Source organism: Cyprinodon tularosa, unplaced genomic scaffold (assembly GCF_016077235.1).
Source record: "Cyprinodon tularosa strain WSP-4 unplaced genomic scaffold, ASM1607723v1 ctg73, whole genome shotgun sequence".
Taxonomy (NCBI): Eukaryota; Metazoa; Chordata; class Actinopteri; order Cyprinodontiformes; family Cyprinodontidae; genus Cyprinodon; species Cyprinodon tularosa.
In genome coordinates, this window is record NW_024039485.1 from 1,273,473 (window position 1) to 1,293,015 (window position 19,543).

Consider the following 19,543-nt stretch of genomic DNA (forward strand, 5'->3'; position numbering starts at 1 on the left):
ATGATAGGGTTTTTTTTTTTATTCCAATTTCCCCCTCCATGTTTGATTAACAAAAACATATGAGCACACATGCATTCACACTGAAAGATGTTGTAAATACCTGATTCGCAAACTCCATGCCTGATGTCAGATGCACAATATCAATGACCATATTTGTACTTAAGTTATTGTAATTAACAACTTTATCTTGTATAAGTGCATTCCAAGAATAACATTTAATCAGGCAGATTAAATAAACTGGTATCAGTATTGATTTGTAGCACATTATGGGTACCATATTCTTCAAGAAAAGCTGTTTAATGAGGATAGAAAATAACATTACATGTGGTTTATATTAATTTAGACAAAAATTTCCTGTTTGGATTCACATGTACAGAAGTCAGAGCTGGCAGTGAGCCCACACAAACCTCCAAGCAGCCTTACACCAGTAGACCACCTCAGAAGAGAGCGCCGCCCGATGTGATGTTGATTCATGATGAAGAGCTCGGGGCTATGTTAAAGTCAGGGTAAATAATTAGAGCTGAGCTGATTTATTCCAACTCTGCATCTATGAGTCAGAGAGGAATACAGGATAAATATTACTCCCCAACCCAGCCCACAGTTGAATTACATGAATATGTCTTCACTCACACTTTCTTTGTGTGTGTGTATGTGTGTGTGTTTTCTTATTAACAACATGAAGGATTTAGAGTTGAGGGTTTGTGGTGGTACTTTCTGACATGGGACATGTAATAGCAGTGGTGTGTTATGAGGGATTTAATTTATTATCTCATTTCAAATATAAAATACAGAAACAAACCTCCAAAACTAGAATGGGTTTCATTTAACTTTTATCTGAAATGATATATCTATAGCACATGGATTCTCTTAATCCATGAAGATAAAAACATAAATGTGGCTGAATGAATGATACAGCAGTACTGCGGTTAAATCTCCATGTTGATGTGCTGCTTTCAGACATGTACATTTTTAGTTCAAAATGGGTTTTTTTATTAGATGTTGTGAATTTTTAAATAGGTGTGGCCTGCTGGGAGGGGTGTGTCAGTAAGTCCTCAACGATTTCTATTGTGTATTATTGCATGCCCAGACGGTAGGAATGGGCGCCCCCCTGTGGCTGATTGAACCAAAGATTCTTTAGATCCCAAATTTAAAGGGTTACTTTCATGATATGGAAAAATATTAATGCACTCTTGAATTTGTAGACACATAGTTGTAAAAAGATAAAAGAGACAAAAATGTATACAAAATGAAAATGACTTGTTTATTAAAATCCTTCCAGTACTTTATAAAATCTTTCTAAATAAAGTCATCCATCGATAAAGATGGTTGGATGGATGTGAATCCATCCATCCATCTGAATCAGCTGTTATCTTATTGCTGTTTATTGCTAGTATGTCTACATGATAAAAAGGAAATGAACAGAGAATACAGATTTATGTAAGATTGGTACAGTATAATTTGTTAAAATCCCTTTGATGCTAATCCATGATTTGGATCTAGATTCAAGTCTTCACTTCTGTAATTCTCTTCTCACTGAGAGGTCACAGGTTGAGTGGCAAAGATCCTGCTCTCTAATAGCCTGCAGTTAAACAGCAAGGGTTCATTTCAATCGGGGACATCGGACCAAATTCCTTTCGACCAAAACAGAGCTGACTGTCATTCAGCCTTATTTAGAGGAATTCCTGCTGATAATTAAAATGCTTTATCATAGAGGAAATCCATCACCAGTCTAACATAAGTGTGGGACATTCCCAACTGTGAGCAGAGCAACAGGGATATGCTAATCACCTCTTTTAGCCTTGTTTTTAGAAAAATAAATAATGTCAATGGTTAACAACATCACACAAGTGAATCCTCTCCTTCCCTATTTCTTTGGAGAGCCAGTTTGTTGATTAACTGAATGAAAGTCATGTTTGTAATTCACACCAAATATTTTGCAAGTTTTCTATCTTTTTTATAATTTCTAAATCAAAATTATATACTCTCTTCTCATAGTTATGTCCCAAAGGTTTTTATTCATAATTCTTAAGATTTTTGGAGCTTGCTCTTTAATTTGGATACTCCAATTTACCACTTGAGGGAAGCAAAACTACATAAAAAGTGGTGTGGCTGCACAGCTCCATACAGCTCTTTGTGATAATGAAATAATCACACCTCCCAGATTTCCTTTGCCTCTACAGACATTTAATGATTTTTTGAATGTTGAAAGTTTAAAATTGGTTGAAATCGCAAACATAAGGAACAACAATGTACCAGCTAGTTGCGAAAACATATTTTAAATGGAAGCATTTAAAAAGACAAATAACATACCATTATTCAACTGACCAACACACAGCTTTTATCTTTGAGACAATGTATTCGCAGAACTTTGTGTCACAGTTACCCTCCCTGCTCTCTTATTGCACACCAAATCCTATTAATCATACCAGAGTTTTGCCTGGAACAGATCAGGTTGACATGAACCCAATCCAGGACTATGAAATTGGGCTTAGAACTTTATTTTGTCATGGTTGCAACTGCTGGTCTTTGCACATGACCACTTGCAGAGCAAATTCAAATCTGTCCGAAAAAGAGAGGCTATGGTGTAAGAGTATTGCAGAGTAAAAGAAGAAGAGGAAAAATAAATGAAGCGCCTGATTCGGAAGGCAAAATAATCAAGTTTCACAATGTCTCTTGGGCTGCTTGGAGCTGCTGGTCACAGCTACATTCGAACAGCAAAGTACCTAAATGAACCATGTGAGAGGCCTTTCCTTGTGCTTTTTGTCTTCTCAGTCAGTGCACAGCTGGTTATACTGTCCCCAAAACAATCCATTGCAACTGCATGATTTCATTTGGCCTGACTGGTCCTAAATTTCTAATTGTGAAAGTAAACTACAATAACTAAAGAACTGTTTTTTCTTACTTTCTTACATTCCCTGGTTTGATACCTGAACCGGGCCAGAAGCTTGAATGTTTCTTTTAAGTGGGTTGTATCACCTACCATTTTTAGTTCTGTGGATCTCCTTCCTTGGTCTAGACCTTTAGTTCAGGTTTTCAAAAAACTGAAACAAACCCTGGTTCAGACCGAACAGCTCCCACTCCCAAAACAATTCTGGTGCAGTTCATTTCTGTCCTAAATAGCAACCAGTCTTGATCCACCCCAACCTGATCCACTGTCTCTCACTTAGCATAGCTGCTGCCAAAATGCAGCTTTTCATGGTTTGCAGAGCAAGGGCGCAGATAGCGTGTACGTCAGGGGTGTTCTGACGTACACAGATTCGAATGACCCTCAATCCGTCCCCCCCACTTTTATAAAAAAAAAAAAAAAAAAAAACATACGGCGAAACTCACAGAAAATCAAAAAGCTTTTTCTAATTTACTGCTTTGCAACAACAACATAAAACAGTCAGATCATAGACGGGCAATCGTTTTGTTTAACTGCAGGCTGCCTGCGTCGTAGAGATTCTAATCTAAAAGTTATCCTGTCTCTGGCATTTACGTCTCGAGCCTGGTTTCCATGGTTACTCAGACAGACAGTAGTGGCGGGACAGTTCCCAATTCCGGAGTCCGGACATCAACATGAGGCCAGCCAAACCGAAAAAACATAAAACAATTTCATCCTTTTTTCGAAAAGCACCAACTGTAAGTAAACTGTTCATCATATCACCTTGCATTTTTTTGGTTGTCTGTTCGATGTCGCCGTGGAAAAAAGAGTAGAGACGGTCAGTGAGAATAGCGTGAAGAGAGGTGCCAATGTTATAAGGCGGGAGGCTGGGGGAATCGACTGGCATTTATTTATTTATAATTAAATCGACTGTTCCGACTTTTTCTGGAGTTGTTGGGGGTCTTTCAGAAATGTGTAGGCTACAGTAGGCTACTTGAATCCGTATTTATGCCAAGCCAAATGGTTTAGGTTGTTACAGGTTGAATCATGAGAAAAACGAACTTCAAAGCTAGACAAATTCCACTACACAGGGGCGGATTTAGGAAATTTGGGGCCCTAGGCAAAGACAGGCATGGGGGCCTTCTGAATTGAGAAGACAACATATAGAACAGACCCATTATACAGATACAGAAATTTTAATAGAATAGAAATTTGAGGATGTCATGTATCTTTAAGTTTGTCTATGTCACTGTAACTCGGAGGAAAGAATCTCTCTCTCATATATATATATATATATATGTGTGTGTGTGTGTGTGTGTGTGTGTGTGTGTATATAAATAAATAAAAGGTGCATGTCACAGGAAAGAGTAGTGATGTTACAAATATGACAATTGCTTAAACTACAGAACAGTAAATTATTAAATCTATAATTAACATGGCCCTTAACATCCCCAGCTGTACACAATAACACACATTAAAGCTAGCTAATAACTTTATTTGAGGGGTTAGTTATATTTATATGTTGTTTTACATTAGAACTACTTTTTTCCTGTTAAACAGTTCCAGTTTGTGTTGTTTATACTCCCTTTATGTCTGGCCAGTAAGCCATGACATATATTAAGATATACAAAGAAAATTCTTCATAGTTAACACCATTCATGAGTTTGCAATGCATTACCTCAATTGCTACATGTTAACACCTGCCAGCCACCCTAATTTTGACTTTGGCCTCTGCTAGGCTTGCACAACGCAATGCCTTAAAACAACACTTATTGCAGTATAGTTTTAGCAATATCTCACACAGACTTTTTATTAAGATCCCATAATTAAATTTAAATTTATTTTTTTTTAAAGAGAAGATATATTTTATATTAAAAATAAGTATTTAAAAATAAAATAAAATAAAATATGAATAAAAGATTAAAAGAAGAAAAAAGGATCCCATAATTGTTATTTTCTCAAATATCAGATATATAAAAGTAAAAGCTTTTAGCAACAAGAGAAGGCACCATTGATAGCACATCTGATTTTATGATAAAGAAAGGCATACAGTCTAGGACTCTCAATCATCTAATTGTAAGAAATCTACAAACAGCCCTTTGCTGTGAATCAGCCTCTTCCATAAATGGGAAAAGCCTCTACCCGATAGGATCCACATTGAACTGATCAGTCAAGGGAGGACAGCAGGAGGAAGATATATTTCCTGCTTGTCAGAATTGTTTCAAACAGCATTCTTTTTTTACTGCCCTCATTTTGGTTGAGCTAAGCCTGCAAACGTATCATATTTTAAACACCCTAATTCGTCTGACAGGATAATAAAATACATGCATCTGTTCTGAACAGCTTAACTGATGACCCAAATTTAGAGAAAGAGAATGACGAGTTGCAGGTTGGAAAGGTTCAAAAATTTGCTTTTAAGAGGACTGTGGCTGAATTTCAACACTCTAAAGCTAAAAATTATGTCTGCAGCAAAACACAAGGTTATAACTCACCAAACTTCATGGCCAAAATGTGTCCTTCATATTTCTGTACATTTTCAATTAAATCTGGGCTATAAATATAAAACATCTGGGTTGAAGTGATGATATTTTTATTTCCTAATCACTTGAGCTTTGGTTAAAACATCTTTATTCTTGAAACTCCAAATGCAGTGGCTGTATCACAAAGAAAAGTCAGTTAAATATAAATTGTTATAAGATTTAAAAAGACAAAACAATAGGCAATCTAATGTGGGTCTCTCTCTTTATCAAAAGACAATTTTCCTGTTGATAATAGATAATATTACTGCCACACTTTGTAGCACTGTTGCTATGGAGCATAGAGGTTCTGGATTAAATTCTTTAGTTAGTCACCATTTTTCTTTTCAGCTGTAATGCAAGGTTTAAACAACATTTTAAAATTTCATATTCACAAAAAACGCGAAATTGTTGTTTAAACCTACTGGTTTGGAGCAAATTAACTAGGTTACACAAAGTGTTATTTAGTCAGAAGTTGATGGCCATAATAAATTGAGGGAGTTTTCTTTTCAGCAAAGTTTATTCTTTTCAGCAAGTGGGAATAGTTCAGTCATGCCCACTAGTATTGGTGGTGGTACATGCTTACTCGAGAAATAATGGACATTTCCCAGAAGATGCCACGGTGGGATTAGTTATGTGAGTTAAATATTTGGTACACAATGCATTTGGCAGATATGTTTCTATCTTGTTTTTAGTGCAAACACTTCTTTCAAGAAAAGCTCCAAAAAAAAAAAGTCAACCAAAAAACATATTTAGAATTTTGCTGTTTTTATCTTACTTAAATGCAGTACTTCAAAATGCACATACATAAATGGATTATGAATTGATGGAAGCATGGCTGTTTGTAAAGAAGGGCAATCAACTTCTTTGTTCTGTGTGCCTGTCTCAATACTCACACTACACCCTATGAAGTGTGCGGCTGGTGGAAACAAACTTAATGGTTCCAGTGTGCAGACTACCTGCATGGAAAATCTGGAGAAAGTAATCTTATCAGACCCAAAGGAAATCAGTGAAATTGTCATAAGTACATACTAATTACAGTATGTCTTTTAAGGAGGTGGCAGTATGATTTTACATATACTATATAGGTCTTTATTCATTCTAAAGAAATTGAACAAGATATTTAACTGTTATTTGTTGTGTTTTGACTTGTTATAAAGAGAGTAAAATATGATATTTTTGATTTTGTTTTGTTGATATTTTATATCTGAAGACTTTTTTTTGGCAACAGTCTCTGCATAGCAGCAATAAATGTGAGTAAATCATCTTGCAGAAGACTGCTTCGGTGTGTGCTTTACTGAAGTATGGACCAAGGACACATAGTGGGTGGGTTGACACAGCCATCTGAAGAATCAAGGCACCCTATGCACTCGAAACCTCGCCACGGACATGCAATTAAGGGGATCATTGTCTTTTGGGTAGCATCGCACAATGCTCCTCTTGCTCCGCCACACCTAGGTTCTGCAGGAGCTGCTACAACATTTGGAAGCTAGAATGTCTCTGAGGAAAGTCTTATTTTTCTAACTTTCTTGTTACATTTATCTTTGATATTAATAATGACAATGGCAATTGTGATGTTTTGTTTTGTTTTTCTACTTTGTCACTATGGGGATTTGTGCTCTTTCAATTCTCCATTTCCTTGGAAGAGTTCTCAAAAGTTACCAAAGTAGGAAGATATTTAAATGTGGATGTCCACAGTTTGCTGTAGCTGGATGTTATTTACAACTAAAATGACCTTGATTAACCTTACTTCACAAAGACAGCAACAATAAAGGAGCTGATCAACTGCAAAACGATGGACCAGAATAATATAAATGCATGACTAAAACAGCTTTATTCTTCCTAATATACATGTCATACAAGTTTGGGGCTTACTAAGTATCTTTGCTTACTATAGGTCATGATATGAAAATTTAATAGGTGTTAAAGAACTTATTCAGTGTACAGACTCACATTTTGTTAACTCTGAAGCTAGTTCAAGCCTTACATCATAAAGCCCAATTATTGGATGCAGTGGTGCAAATTATGCCACTTCTCTATTGCAAAGCAGTAGAGATAAATCACATGTGTATGATCAGAAAAACAACAGACTATCTTGGTTTGATGGTTATTAATAATACATACGTGTGTGTGAAAAGCAAAGTTTGATGTGGGGTAATTTGCAGGCGAACCCTTAGTTCCAATGATCTGAATATGCTACCGGTACACTTATTTTAGCCACATGTTCTACCACCTAGAAAAGCATTGAATTAGGTAGAGTAAATTCTGTAAGTAATGGAAAGAGAATCCCAAAAGAAATCACTGGTTAATGTAGATTATTTTAAAGTGATTAATTTGTTGGATTTTTTTCTAATTACACAAAAAGCTCCTTTGTGGGTAATTTAAGATAAAACCTGATTAATGTGCTGATTTAATATGCATTGCTACAGGCAACCAAATCCACACTGTAATTTTTTAGAATGATGGAGCCCCCACCTTTTTATTATGGAAAATAAAGACCATCAGGGACTACATTATCATTAGACAAACAGTGCTACTCTATTTCTGGAGTATTACTCCTGGAAATATGTGTTGATATTTATAGTCTACTTCAGCAGGTGTTATTTATAACAACCTTCTAAATGGATTCAGTACTTTGAATAGATTGATCTCACTACTATGAATATTTATGCACACAGTATTCAAAGTTCTCATGCTAACCTATTCCCATGTGAAGAGTTAAAAGAGTTAATTTTTTTTTATATGTAAAATTGGACAGTTGAATCAGGCCAGTTGAGCAGATCTTAGAACAACCTGGCAGATGAATAACCACAACCATAAAAAAAACAATCTTAAAAAATACTATTTGAAATAATAAACTGAAAACCAATTGGGAACCAAATCCCCCCCCCCCCAAAATGCTAAAAATATAAACAAAACAACCAAAAATTATATAATTTTATTTACAAAATGCAATAAAGTTGGACCCATGTCTTTAATAGTCACTGGCTTCACGAGTTACATGTCACTCTGTGAATTGAGGGTATATGGAAAGCAGAGCCAGTGAATGTGAGTGCTGAGCAGCTTATCCTGCTGAACTTTGAGTAACCAGATTATGTTCTGTTCAAAATGGACAAGGCCTCAGCATTCATTAATAATGAATGCATATCTTCACCATATATAAGAACAATAAGGTCAGAATCAAAATGCTCTTTTTCCTTATATACATGCAAAAGAGGGCCATCTCCACTCCATGTCCGCATTGTAAAGGAGCACAAAGCTGACGTTGATCCTGCCCTGGAGTAACATGGACTTAATATTCTAGCATGTATTTTTGTAATGTGGCTTAAGGCAATAATAATGAACTCATAAAAGGATTTCATAAAGTTTAAAGTAACTTCATAGAAATTGTTAAGCAGTTACTGAAAAGTAAAAATAAAAAGTCAGAAAAACTAAATAAAACAATCCAAATCATAAAAAATTTAACAAAATGCAAGAACTAAGTAAAGAAAAAATGTTGACGTAAAATTAAGATGTATAGGTTCAGGGTGAAAAGGTTTACTTTAACTTAGCTTTGAAAATCTCTATAGAATGCCTAGCATCTTTAGGGAGATTTTTCCACATAGAGGGGAATATAAAAAGCGAAAACATTCTTCCCAACAGCTGTTCTTTCAGCATTATGAAACTTTGGAAGGCTAATGTGGTAAAATAAGAGAGCACAGCGTGGAACCAACAGGTGCAAATGGTAGGATAGATAGAAAGGTGACAGACCATTTAGAATCCAATTGTCATTTGTTCATTCGTTTTTTAAGAGAGAGAGAAAGAGAAAAAGAGAGAGAAATCAAAATCTGAGGGAAAGCCAGACTCTGTATCAAGGATGGGAGGCTCTCCCTCCTCTCTCCATCCAATTCTCCCCCTGATCATCGACCCTGAGGAGAATAAACTCAATCCGTGCTAAATTATAGATTAAGGAACCGGCTCTGGCTGGAGCTCAGGAGCTGGCAGCACAGCACACTGAACTGCACTGAATTCTGCTGCTGCTGTTGCCTCACCTCTCCTTCTTATTAAAACCAACATCAAACAGTATCTGCAGATTAAAGATGGGGTAGGGAAAGAAACTCTGTGAAAATGTAAAGATTGTCATCACAATGTGCTCTTGGTCTGGATGCTGTGATGCTTTATTTACACAAAAGCATGACTTTTCGGAGGTTAGTAGAATTTCATTTCCAAACTGTTAATTAATCTTTTTATGTCTGCTCTCAAAAACAAAGGGTATAAACATGAGATGTCTTGTTCTGCATTCTCTTTACGTCAATAATGGAATTAGAGAGACTCAAAGCCTCAGGAATTCAACGGTATCTTTACTGAACAGCGCTGTGCAAACATTTTACCGCCTATTGAAATTTTCCACATTTTGTCCCTTTACAACTACAAACTGCAGTAACTGAGGTTTTATAATGTAGAAGAAGTAATGTAGGCGAGGGTTTTCAGTGAACACATGATCCCAGAAGGTATGTTTTCTGGGTTTTAAATGCCCCTGGTAGGGTCTCCCAAGTCAAACAGGCTCTGGGTGACGGGTCAGCCAGCCGGGCCCAGCCCGAAGGAGCGAAGTGAGACCATCCCCAAGTGGGCCCACCAACCACAGGGAAAACCATTAGGGACCGGTGCAGAGAGGATTTGGCAGTGGTCAGAGGCATGAGGCAAGTGTCTAGGCATACTGTAGACACGAGACCCCTCAGTACACTAAGGACCACTGCAACATCAGATGTATATGTATATGATCTCAGAGAGTTTTCTTGTCAGGATTCTGTGTTCCGTTCTCTGCTGATTGTCTTCCACAGGTGGCTGTTGCAGAGGATTAGCCAGAAAATTTTTATAAGGGTGGCCATTCAATATCCAGTGTAAATTGAGGGGTGGCCATAAGTGGATAGGCGCCAGAACCTCAGGGTTAAGCTACACCGTTCCAACAGGAAAATGAATGAGCACAACATCCATGTTTTCTAAATGAAGACAACCTATCCTTTCCTACTGCCTTTGCTAACAAATAGACGCATATATAGTGGATACAATGCTTTCAGGTTTAGGTTCTGAGGCAAATATCCTTTCCATTGTCATTACTTATTTTTATCAATAATCATTCTGCAAATAAAAGATATTTACAAGTGAAAATATCCAAATAAATTGATTATTTATATCATTTTTATCAAAATAGTTATTTATCTATGATTTCACTGAAGACTCTTTGATGACTTGCAGACACATACTTTTCTCTTTAAACCATATAACACAAAATCTAGTTCTGAAAAGAGCATGAATTATGTACTTAGCTTTAACTTCAGTATATTTATGTGCATAATTAACCACATTATCTTTGTTGTCAAGTAAATGTTAATATATTAAAATTAAAATGGCTTGAATATTCCACTTGAGAGTACTACTGCAGTGTTGCCACGTCTGTATTAGAGGGGAAAAAGTGGTAGGGGTGGCCAGTGATTGGCTTAGGGTGGCCATGCCCCCCATGGCCCCCCATCTAGCTCCTCCCCTGGGCTGTTGTTGACACGTGGGCGTGACCCACACCTGCGGCTCACCTGCTTTGCCTGGAGCTTAAAAAGAGTTTGCAGTCAGCTGAAGGATGCCAGAGTGTTCAACTGTTGTGGTATGCCTAGGCATCTGTCCTGACGACAGATCTTCGCTCCTGTGAGTTTGATGTTTTGGATTCCTAGTTCTAACTCTGTCTCCTGTCTCTCTCAGTTCGCCGTGCTCTGGAATATTCACCCTTCTTGTCTCCGTGCGCTGAAGACTGATTCCTGAATCCCTACTGCTCAGATTCTGCTCTGGCGTTCCCCTCTAGCTGCCTCGGTGGTACCAAGCTGGACAAGAGACCGCCGTTCCTGGGTTGATTATTTGTATTTTATGATTGTGTATAGCACTTTGGTCCTTTTGGGTGTGGAAGTGCTTTTTAAATAAATTTGTTATGGTTTTTGTAGTTAGCATTACTTTGTTCATTTCTTGTTTATTTGACAGGTTAAATATGGACTGTTAAAATTAGATAAAAAATACAAATAAAGAGGATGACAATGGGAGACATTAAGAAAATAAGCATTTACTTGCAGAAAATATGAGGAAACAGTGCAGTTGTTAGCAGTTCAATTTGCCAAATTCAACCATGCAATCATAGTAGAATAGACCAAACTCTTTTTAAAATTAAAAATGCCAGAAATAATGAAAACATCCATGGCTCAGGTTCAGGGTGAATTAACTTCCTTCTGAAGATTGCTCTTTTGGGTTTGCATACATGACAATCAATCTGATTAATCCCCAAACCCCAAAGTCAACCTTCAAGGACTGAAATCTACACTTGCAGAATAAATGAAAAAAAAATATATACATTTTAAATAACTTTTTTTCAGGAACAACATATCTTTAGCCATATCATTGTATCCATGAATGTTATTTCATGTTAAGGCATGATCCTAATGTCTGATTCGGAGAACTTGACATGGAGGGTTTATATCCCTCTATTTTTCTGTGTGCATCATCATCATTTGTATGTACACTTTACTGAGACCTGCTTTTAAACGGAAACAAAAAAATCTACATTCATCACATTTAGGCTTTTCATTTTTTGACTTAATGTGACAACAAACCATCACTTTCATATTAAAGGCATTTTAGTCTTAGCCACCAGATTTAAAGCTTTTTTTCTTCCTTTTCTCTTAAAAGAATCAAGCTCTTTTCCTGTTGAATATCTTTTTTTTAAATGAATTTTCTGTTCATAAAGACTCCAGGGTGTGAAAACTCTTTTTATAAATTGGTCAAAGCCTGCAGCTGAAACTAGAAATTTAGGCTTATCTTCTAAACAACATCAGAGTAGAGACTATATTTTAGAACAGACTTATTTCTAGTACACTTGTGTGCAAAGAAAATCTCATATGGCAATCAAAGGCATTAGAATGACCGGTGTCAACATTAACCATGCAAGTTACAACATGACCAGCATGCATCTGCAAATAAAGTAAAATACATACTGCACGTACAAATAAAACAGACTTATTTTATATCACAATCATGGAAACATTTAGAACATAACCCTCAGAGTGAGACTCAGAAATGCCTGAGGCTGTGTATGAGCTTAAATAAGACAGTTTTTCAGACCAGCCTCTCAGTAGCACTTAACTGTAAGGAGATCTGAAGCAAGAGGAAAAGAGAAGTGAATATATTTAAATGAATGCATAAACAGAAAATATAATTTGCTCCAAGGAATTGCTGAAAATGTTTTACACAATCTTAAAATAAGTCACAGAATTGTTTGAATTTTCCTATCTTGAGTTTTAAGGAAAGTTGAACGTGACAGACAAACAGTCTAGACAGTTTAATTCAATGACCCACACAATATCTACACAAAAAGGCAAGCGTCGTTATCACATGCGACTCTGGAAACAAGCTGTAAATGCACAACCTAGAAGAAAGGATTATGCAGGCAAATATATTTTAACTAAAGCTAGACTGCCTAGCAATGACATTATGGAACATGATCATGCTCTGGTCTACATTCATGACAGAATTTACAGCATCCTCTATACTTGTAAACACACCCTTGTAAAGCTGCATGAAAAGCATTTAAATAAATCAAACCTTTTGGGCTGTCAGACACTGCGAAGAAAAATCTGACTTTAAATTTGGTAACGTTTAAGTGTGAAAAGAATGTTATGAAATAATAATTCAGATCAAAGCGTGTCTATGCATTTGAAGGGTCAAAGTTCAGATGTAAACCAAACAGTATCTGTACCAAGACTTGAAATTCATAAAAATTTGAAGTCCGAATGCGACTCTATATATTTATCTTTGAAACACATGCATTCTGCCAGATTGTGATTCTGCTAAAAAAAACAAAACAAAAAAAAAACTGGTAACTCTTAATAATTACTAGATTACATTTTACATAGAAATTAGAAACCCTTTTCCTTTTCTAGTGATCATGGGGAGTTTTCTACAGTACCAGGACTTTAACTGAAATCTTGTATTTTGGCCAGATGACATGATAAAATTTGTTTCTGCCAAAAAACACTCTAGCTGGGATTAGGGTAAAACAAAGGACATTAATGTTGTGCTCTTTTCTCCCTCTGAAGGCTCTGGAAACCTTGTTAGATGCATGAAAAAAAATCATAAATCTCTAATGGCCACTACGAGCAACCTGCATATTGGAGATTTTTGAACAGAAGAAACATGGGTAATATGACCAAACTAACAGAAAAATGAGAAAAATAAAGTGCCTAAAAAAAAGACCTATAGCTCTAATAAAGAGAGAAATGGTGCCGTACTGAAGGCAAGGATATTAATAATTGTAGTACCTGTGATTGTATTCAAAAGGAATTATTTATCAATTCAATATAATATGCAATTTGAATGATATCTTACATGGGGGTTTCTCACAATATTTTTGGTCAAACTCTAAAATGTGTCAGTATAAATTGATGCTGCTGCAGTAAAAGATACATTTTACCAGGCGTGCGTTGTGTGCAGTTTGCTTTGTGTGACACATCACAGTGATTCCTTGATGTTATTAAAGGCATTCCAAAGGGTCTTACATCTGGAAAGAGTTCCTACAAAAACATAACAACAATTTGTGTCTTCTTCTTTGGTTTCAGTAGCCTTTTTTTTCCGAGGTGAAACCCATTCATATATATGAACATTACCCCATAAGTAGATTAATGAACGACTGGGGTAAGGCTCATTCTTCCTGAGTTTAACACAGTGCCGCTGCACTGGGTTCATTTAATTAAAATCTGCATTTTATTTCACCCCATCAGTTTAGCGGGATGCTTGTCAGAAAATTACAGAAAATTTTAAGCCATTAACAAAATCAACCTGTTTTGTGATCTCTCTGCTTTATTTCTTTACAGAGAATGTTTTGTTGTCACTGTTTAATTGCAGACCTCTTTGTTAGCTCTGAGGCTTAAAAGCTCTCTGCTCTCTGATTTTGACCCAAACTTTGTATTTTTCACATGTGAAGTTTTCTCTGTTTTCTTCAGAAACTCGCTGGTTTCGCCATCATCGCTTGACTCAGTGTTCTGACCCGGGTCAGTACTCTGACTGGACGTAGAGGCTCTTCTATTCTCCTGATAGGACATGCAAAGTTCCTGCCACTTCTGTCGGTTGGCATCTATCCCATTCACCATCGGCTGTAACTTCCTGTTGAGTTTCAGCAGCGCCTTGGAGTGACACCAAAAAGTACAACTTGTTTACAGAATTCAAAAATAAGTTTTTGCTATTAATTGTTTTTAAAATAATCCCTTTTATTTGTGTAGGTTACAGAGAAAAAATCTACATGTATGTTATTGGGATTTTGTGATGTAAAATTGTAACTGTGAAAAGGAAAGAACAGGATTCAGGCATGCAAGTTGCATGCATTTCTGATTCCCATAAATATAATCCAATGCAAACAAATTTCTATAAGAATCATGTTGACACACACTTAACTACTGTATCATGCCTGGCTTAGTCTAAATAGTTATGCAAAGAAAGGGAAAACCTTTCAGTTTTTGGATGTGTAAAACTGCCTCTGCTAAAGCTCAGAAGGTTTTAACAAAAAAGCATCTAATTCATTCAGCTTTTTAGATAATTCATTACCATGAGCTAGTCTATCATGTAAAATCCCATCAGAATATATACTGTATTAATAACAAGGCACACTCTATTAGTAGCTTCAGTTGAGATTGCCTACCTGATAAAGTGGCTTACAGATCCCATCAATCCATTCCAGCTGTAAGGCCGGTAATTCATCTTTGCGATTACGGTCAAAGATGGCCTACAGGGAAGTAGCAAATTTCTGTCACCCACAACCAGGACACTCATCACAACCATTTTCTCCAGAATATGTTTAACTGAGAACATCAGAGTGGAGAAAAGACTTTGAAATATTTCATACTCACTGCTGGGGTTAGCTTCAGCTCAGAGCGCTCCCTGTCGCCTTGTTCAAAGAACTCGCTTGTTACCAACTCTGCAACCTGCAGACACCAGTGGAAGCAGTCATTATTTTACTCAGACATGATGCAACATCTGAAGGCTTAAGCTGGCTGAAGTCTGTATTTAAAAAGTAAATTTACAGTAAAATGTTTAACGCAGTTTGTTTTTGCATTATTCTAATACAAATATACTAGTTTCCTTAATTCTAAAGAAAGAATTAAAACTCACTAAGGTTTCAAAAGACAGCTGTTAAAGCCTTACATGTCTAAGCTGATAAGAATTTTTCCAAAAGAAGAAAATATAATTTTGCATACAATATTAAATAAAATGTCCACAGCATATTAAAGCTTTAAAACTGTTGCTTAATAAAGATTGTTTTGCATACTTTATGCAAATACTGAATTTTTAAAGCTTGTAATAAAATGTATGGGTTTAAGAATTTTCTTGTTTATTGATTTGTTTTGTTATTTTATTATTACATTAGACTATGTTAAGCTTAATCAATTCAATAAAAAAGTACTGCTCTATTGAAGAAGTATACATTTTATAAATGAAAATTAAAGTTTTTTTTCTGGCCAGATATTTAAATAAATTGCTCCATCCACACTAGAAATTCCCTCCAATTATTTGAATTTCTGTAATAAGACTTAAATGAATGTGTTCTCTTTATTCTGAGGGAGTGAGAGACTAAAATATATACCATCATTAAGAATTTGTTGGGGATTATGCAGAAATAAGCTTAAGGAATGTTTTTGTTTTGACAAATCATCACTTTTCTTGGTAGAATTAGTAAAACCCATTTAAACTGCTTGGTTTCATGGTAGAGGCCCATATTTTATGCATAATCTATACACTTTGAACAGTGTTTATTATGGGCTTTCTTTCAAAGGTTGATGCTGGTCTGCTTATTCATTTAAACATTAGTTTTCATATGTTTTAAATACCCAGTTATTGCCAAAGTACTGGTTGATGTATATCAGGACGATGCTAACTTCACACACTGTTTTCTACCAGTCAAGTACTTATTTTCCATCCAACACCTTGGTCAGATAAGCCAACCTATAGAAGCCTACTTTGCAGGATGTTGTGATCTATAGATTTGATCACCTTTGACAAATCCATAAACTAGATGAAACATGTTTGATCATTAATAGTCGCTCTCAAGGAAGCTTTACCATGGTTTTAGCCAGGCCTCATTTTAAAAGAGGCGGAACATATTCCTTGAAACTTATTTTTAGCAATTGATAATTAAAAACAATATGTTGATGGTTTTGCAATGCCTGCAGCTACTTTAAGAAAGAAGGGCTCCAGCTTCTTTAGGGCCGGTGGATTTAGTCTCTCCGTTTTATTAAAAAAATTATTTTGCCCTTTTGCTGACTCTGGCAGCAGGTTTCAAATGTTGTTCATTTTGCTTCTGTTTTTTGTGTACTTGAATCCGTATCCTACGTAGAAGCCTGGCCGATACCTACGGGGCCTCAGGAAGGACCCTACAATAGTGATGCAATTTGCAGTTTTCCACAGTCATCCAGAGAAAGGATCCATGGACATAAAAGATCAAGAGCAATTTATTTAGTCCACAATGACAGGATTTATTTTTGTAGGAATAAATGGGAGGGGTTTAAAAGCAGCACAATTCTACTGTCAAGGATGATCATCGTAGTATTGTTGAAAGGGTCTGTTTTACTGCCTATGCATACATTATAACTTGGATAGGCACAAACAGAGAAAAAAGTAATAATTGAAAAGTTTTATTGATACAAAGAAATCAATAAGCCTTTGGCACAGACCTCAACAGAGGACATTGGTGCTGAATGCATTTGATCTGCATGAGCAGGTAGGTCTAGGTTAGCAACATCTTACCCCCCAGATTCCTTCACCAGACACTGAAGGCTGGTTAATGAGGGGAGGTAGTGGAATGAAGGTGTTAAGGGGATGAGCAGGGTTGCAGTTTAGCAAGACAACAAGGTTGTCCTTAAATCTGGAGCCTAAAAAACAGATAGGCTGGAGCGGAGTTGCACAATGAGGAGATTGGTTGCAAAAACCTAGGTAAGCCTTCCAGTTTGAATTTATGGCTAGGCTTTATTATAAAATGGGGAAGGCGTAATGAACAGGGGTGTAAATCACACCCAACACGGTGATTCGATTCAGTATCAATTTCCTGACTCAACGATTCGATTATTTTCGATACTCATGAATACACCACGATTAGATTAATTGCTTCAATTTTTTTTTTGGTTTTACCTCACAGGCTAGACAATGTTTCGAATTTGAAATAAATCAATGAAAGCTGTTATATCTTTATGCATTTTATTTGAGAAAAAACAGCAAATAACAGAAGTAGCAAAGTTGTACTCCACCTAGGCCTATGAAAACCTCATTCACTGAAAAATAGTAATCTGTGTTATAGATTCTGAAAGGCCTTGCATTAAAAAATACTGCAAGTGGAAAGAGAGTAGTGGCTAAAGAAAGCGACGTAGGAGGGCAAAATAGGTTTAGCGCCACCCAGCACGGGAGTCAGAACCACGTCCGGGAGCAAATGGATAAAAATGGATCGAAGGAAGAAAAAAAAACATGAGTCCCTACTCTTGCAGACATGTTGATGTCGGCTGTTGCATCGATACAAAACGATTATTATTTACACTCCTAGTAATGAATAAGGGTCAATCCAAATTCTTTACTTCTTCATTCCCTTGCCTAAATAATAAGACTCTTCCTGTTTACAGTAGAAAAAATGTTCAGGCTTCTTAGCAAGTTGCAAGGGAAAACTTATGCAATTAAAATCCAGAAATAACAACCAATTTTGTGTCCTCTAGTTTTTGAAAGTTTTTTGTGAATATAGATGTTTCCTACTTTGCTTTCTGAGAGATTTATTTTGCTGAATTTTAGCATACCCCAGCATATATTTACTGTCTCTTGTTAGATTAAGTCTAATTATTCTGTCTCATGTTGTTAGAATAAAGAGGGGGAATAAACCACTAGGACCCAGGTGGAAGCCTCTTTAAGATTACAGATGAATCCAACACTTCTCTGTGTCTGACCAACAGTAAGCAGATTAGTGTGCTAAGTAGATTAGAGCAATAACTGGGCTATGGCACTCTCCAACAAACCCAACTAACTTAGAGTTTATTAAGAAGCTTACGGAGGCTTATATGCTTTAGCTATGACTTAGAGGAACAAATAAAAAAATAATCTGTTTTCTTCTTTTAATTGGCTCAGAGCAGTGCAGTTTTGCTTGTTTTGACAGCTGAGACTTGCCTCACCCTTAAAGCACAGATCTCTCATGAGAACTCTATAAATTTATCTGTTAATTATGGAATTATAAATGCATTCAATTTGAATCCTTGCATGCACGGGTGGCTCAAACCTGCTTTGATACCTCCCAAGGACGAGTGACAGCGCCCAGATCGCAAGCAGTCATCAGCATAGACCTGTTGATTAAGCAGTGATATAAAAGCTTTGTTTCTTTATCTTGTTTTTGCTCTTGACAGTTTCAACAGATCTATTGATTGCAAGTGCTGAAACCTGAGGACTTCTCTGTGTTCTTCCACCGCCCAGCTGAATTCTCCTGACAGCACATGCTCAAAAAACTTGGTTCTGCGCCTTTATAAATGAGACACGTGCACAAAATGGACATAAAATGACATACCATGTTTAAACTTTTTTTAAGTTTTTTAATAAAACAATATTATACTAATCTACAAAACATATGCATTCTGTAAAAAAGGTATTGAAGTTTAGTTGTAAAAAAAAAAGAGAAGACCACTTACTCAAAGTGCAAGGTAAGGTCTGTGGAGAGAATCGCCTGTTTCAATAATTGCATCATGTTGCTGTACTCCTTAGAGCTGAGGTTGGCAAAGATATTGTGCCCCTGCAACAGAAAACACGCAATTGTAAGCAGGATTTGTAAAACTGCCAAAAAAAAATTCCCTACTTACATTTGGACATCGGTTAAACCATCGCTCACAGTCAAAGAAGCCCAAATTAGAAATTTAATTAGCAATGCGTATAGGCTCTATGTCCTTGGTTAAAATAAATCAATGCAGAATACTGCTAGTGATCAAACTGATCCAGCCTTGAGACAAAGCACAGTGGTTACTGGTGTTGCCTGTCAGCAGTTTATGTACAGTACTATTCCTTAGGAGAAACTGCACTATAGAGGTTTCAGGTATGCCCAGTAGTTTCAATAAATCTGCTTTACTTTAGGATAGATTAATTTTGA

General features: G+C 36.3%; 1 protein-coding gene across 2 annotated transcripts in view; it reads right to left on the reverse strand.

The window, feature by feature from the left end:
- Positions 1–13,889: 13,889 nt before the first annotated feature.
- Positions 13,890–19,543, reverse strand: part of pde11al (phosphodiesterase 11a, like) — a 28,575-nt gene continuing 22,921 nt past the window's right edge. Inside the window, exons 15-20 of one of the 2 annotated variants that reach the window (XM_038269448.1) lie at positions 19,092–19,192; positions 18,847–18,924; positions 18,701–18,752; positions 15,291–15,365; positions 15,083–15,166; positions 13,890–14,570 (exon numbers count right to left, since the gene is read on the reverse strand). In XM_038269448.1, coding sequence (XP_038125376.1) covers positions 14,283–14,570; positions 15,083–15,166; positions 15,291–15,365; positions 18,701–18,752; positions 18,847–18,924; positions 19,092–19,192 — 678 coding nt within the window. In that variant the 3' untranslated portion in view covers positions 13,890–14,282. Of the gene's footprint in view, positions 14,571–15,082; positions 15,167–15,290; positions 15,366–18,688; positions 18,753–18,846; positions 18,925–19,091; positions 19,193–19,543 lie in introns of both variants that reach the window. The other variant, XM_038269447.1, reaches the window with a different exon arrangement.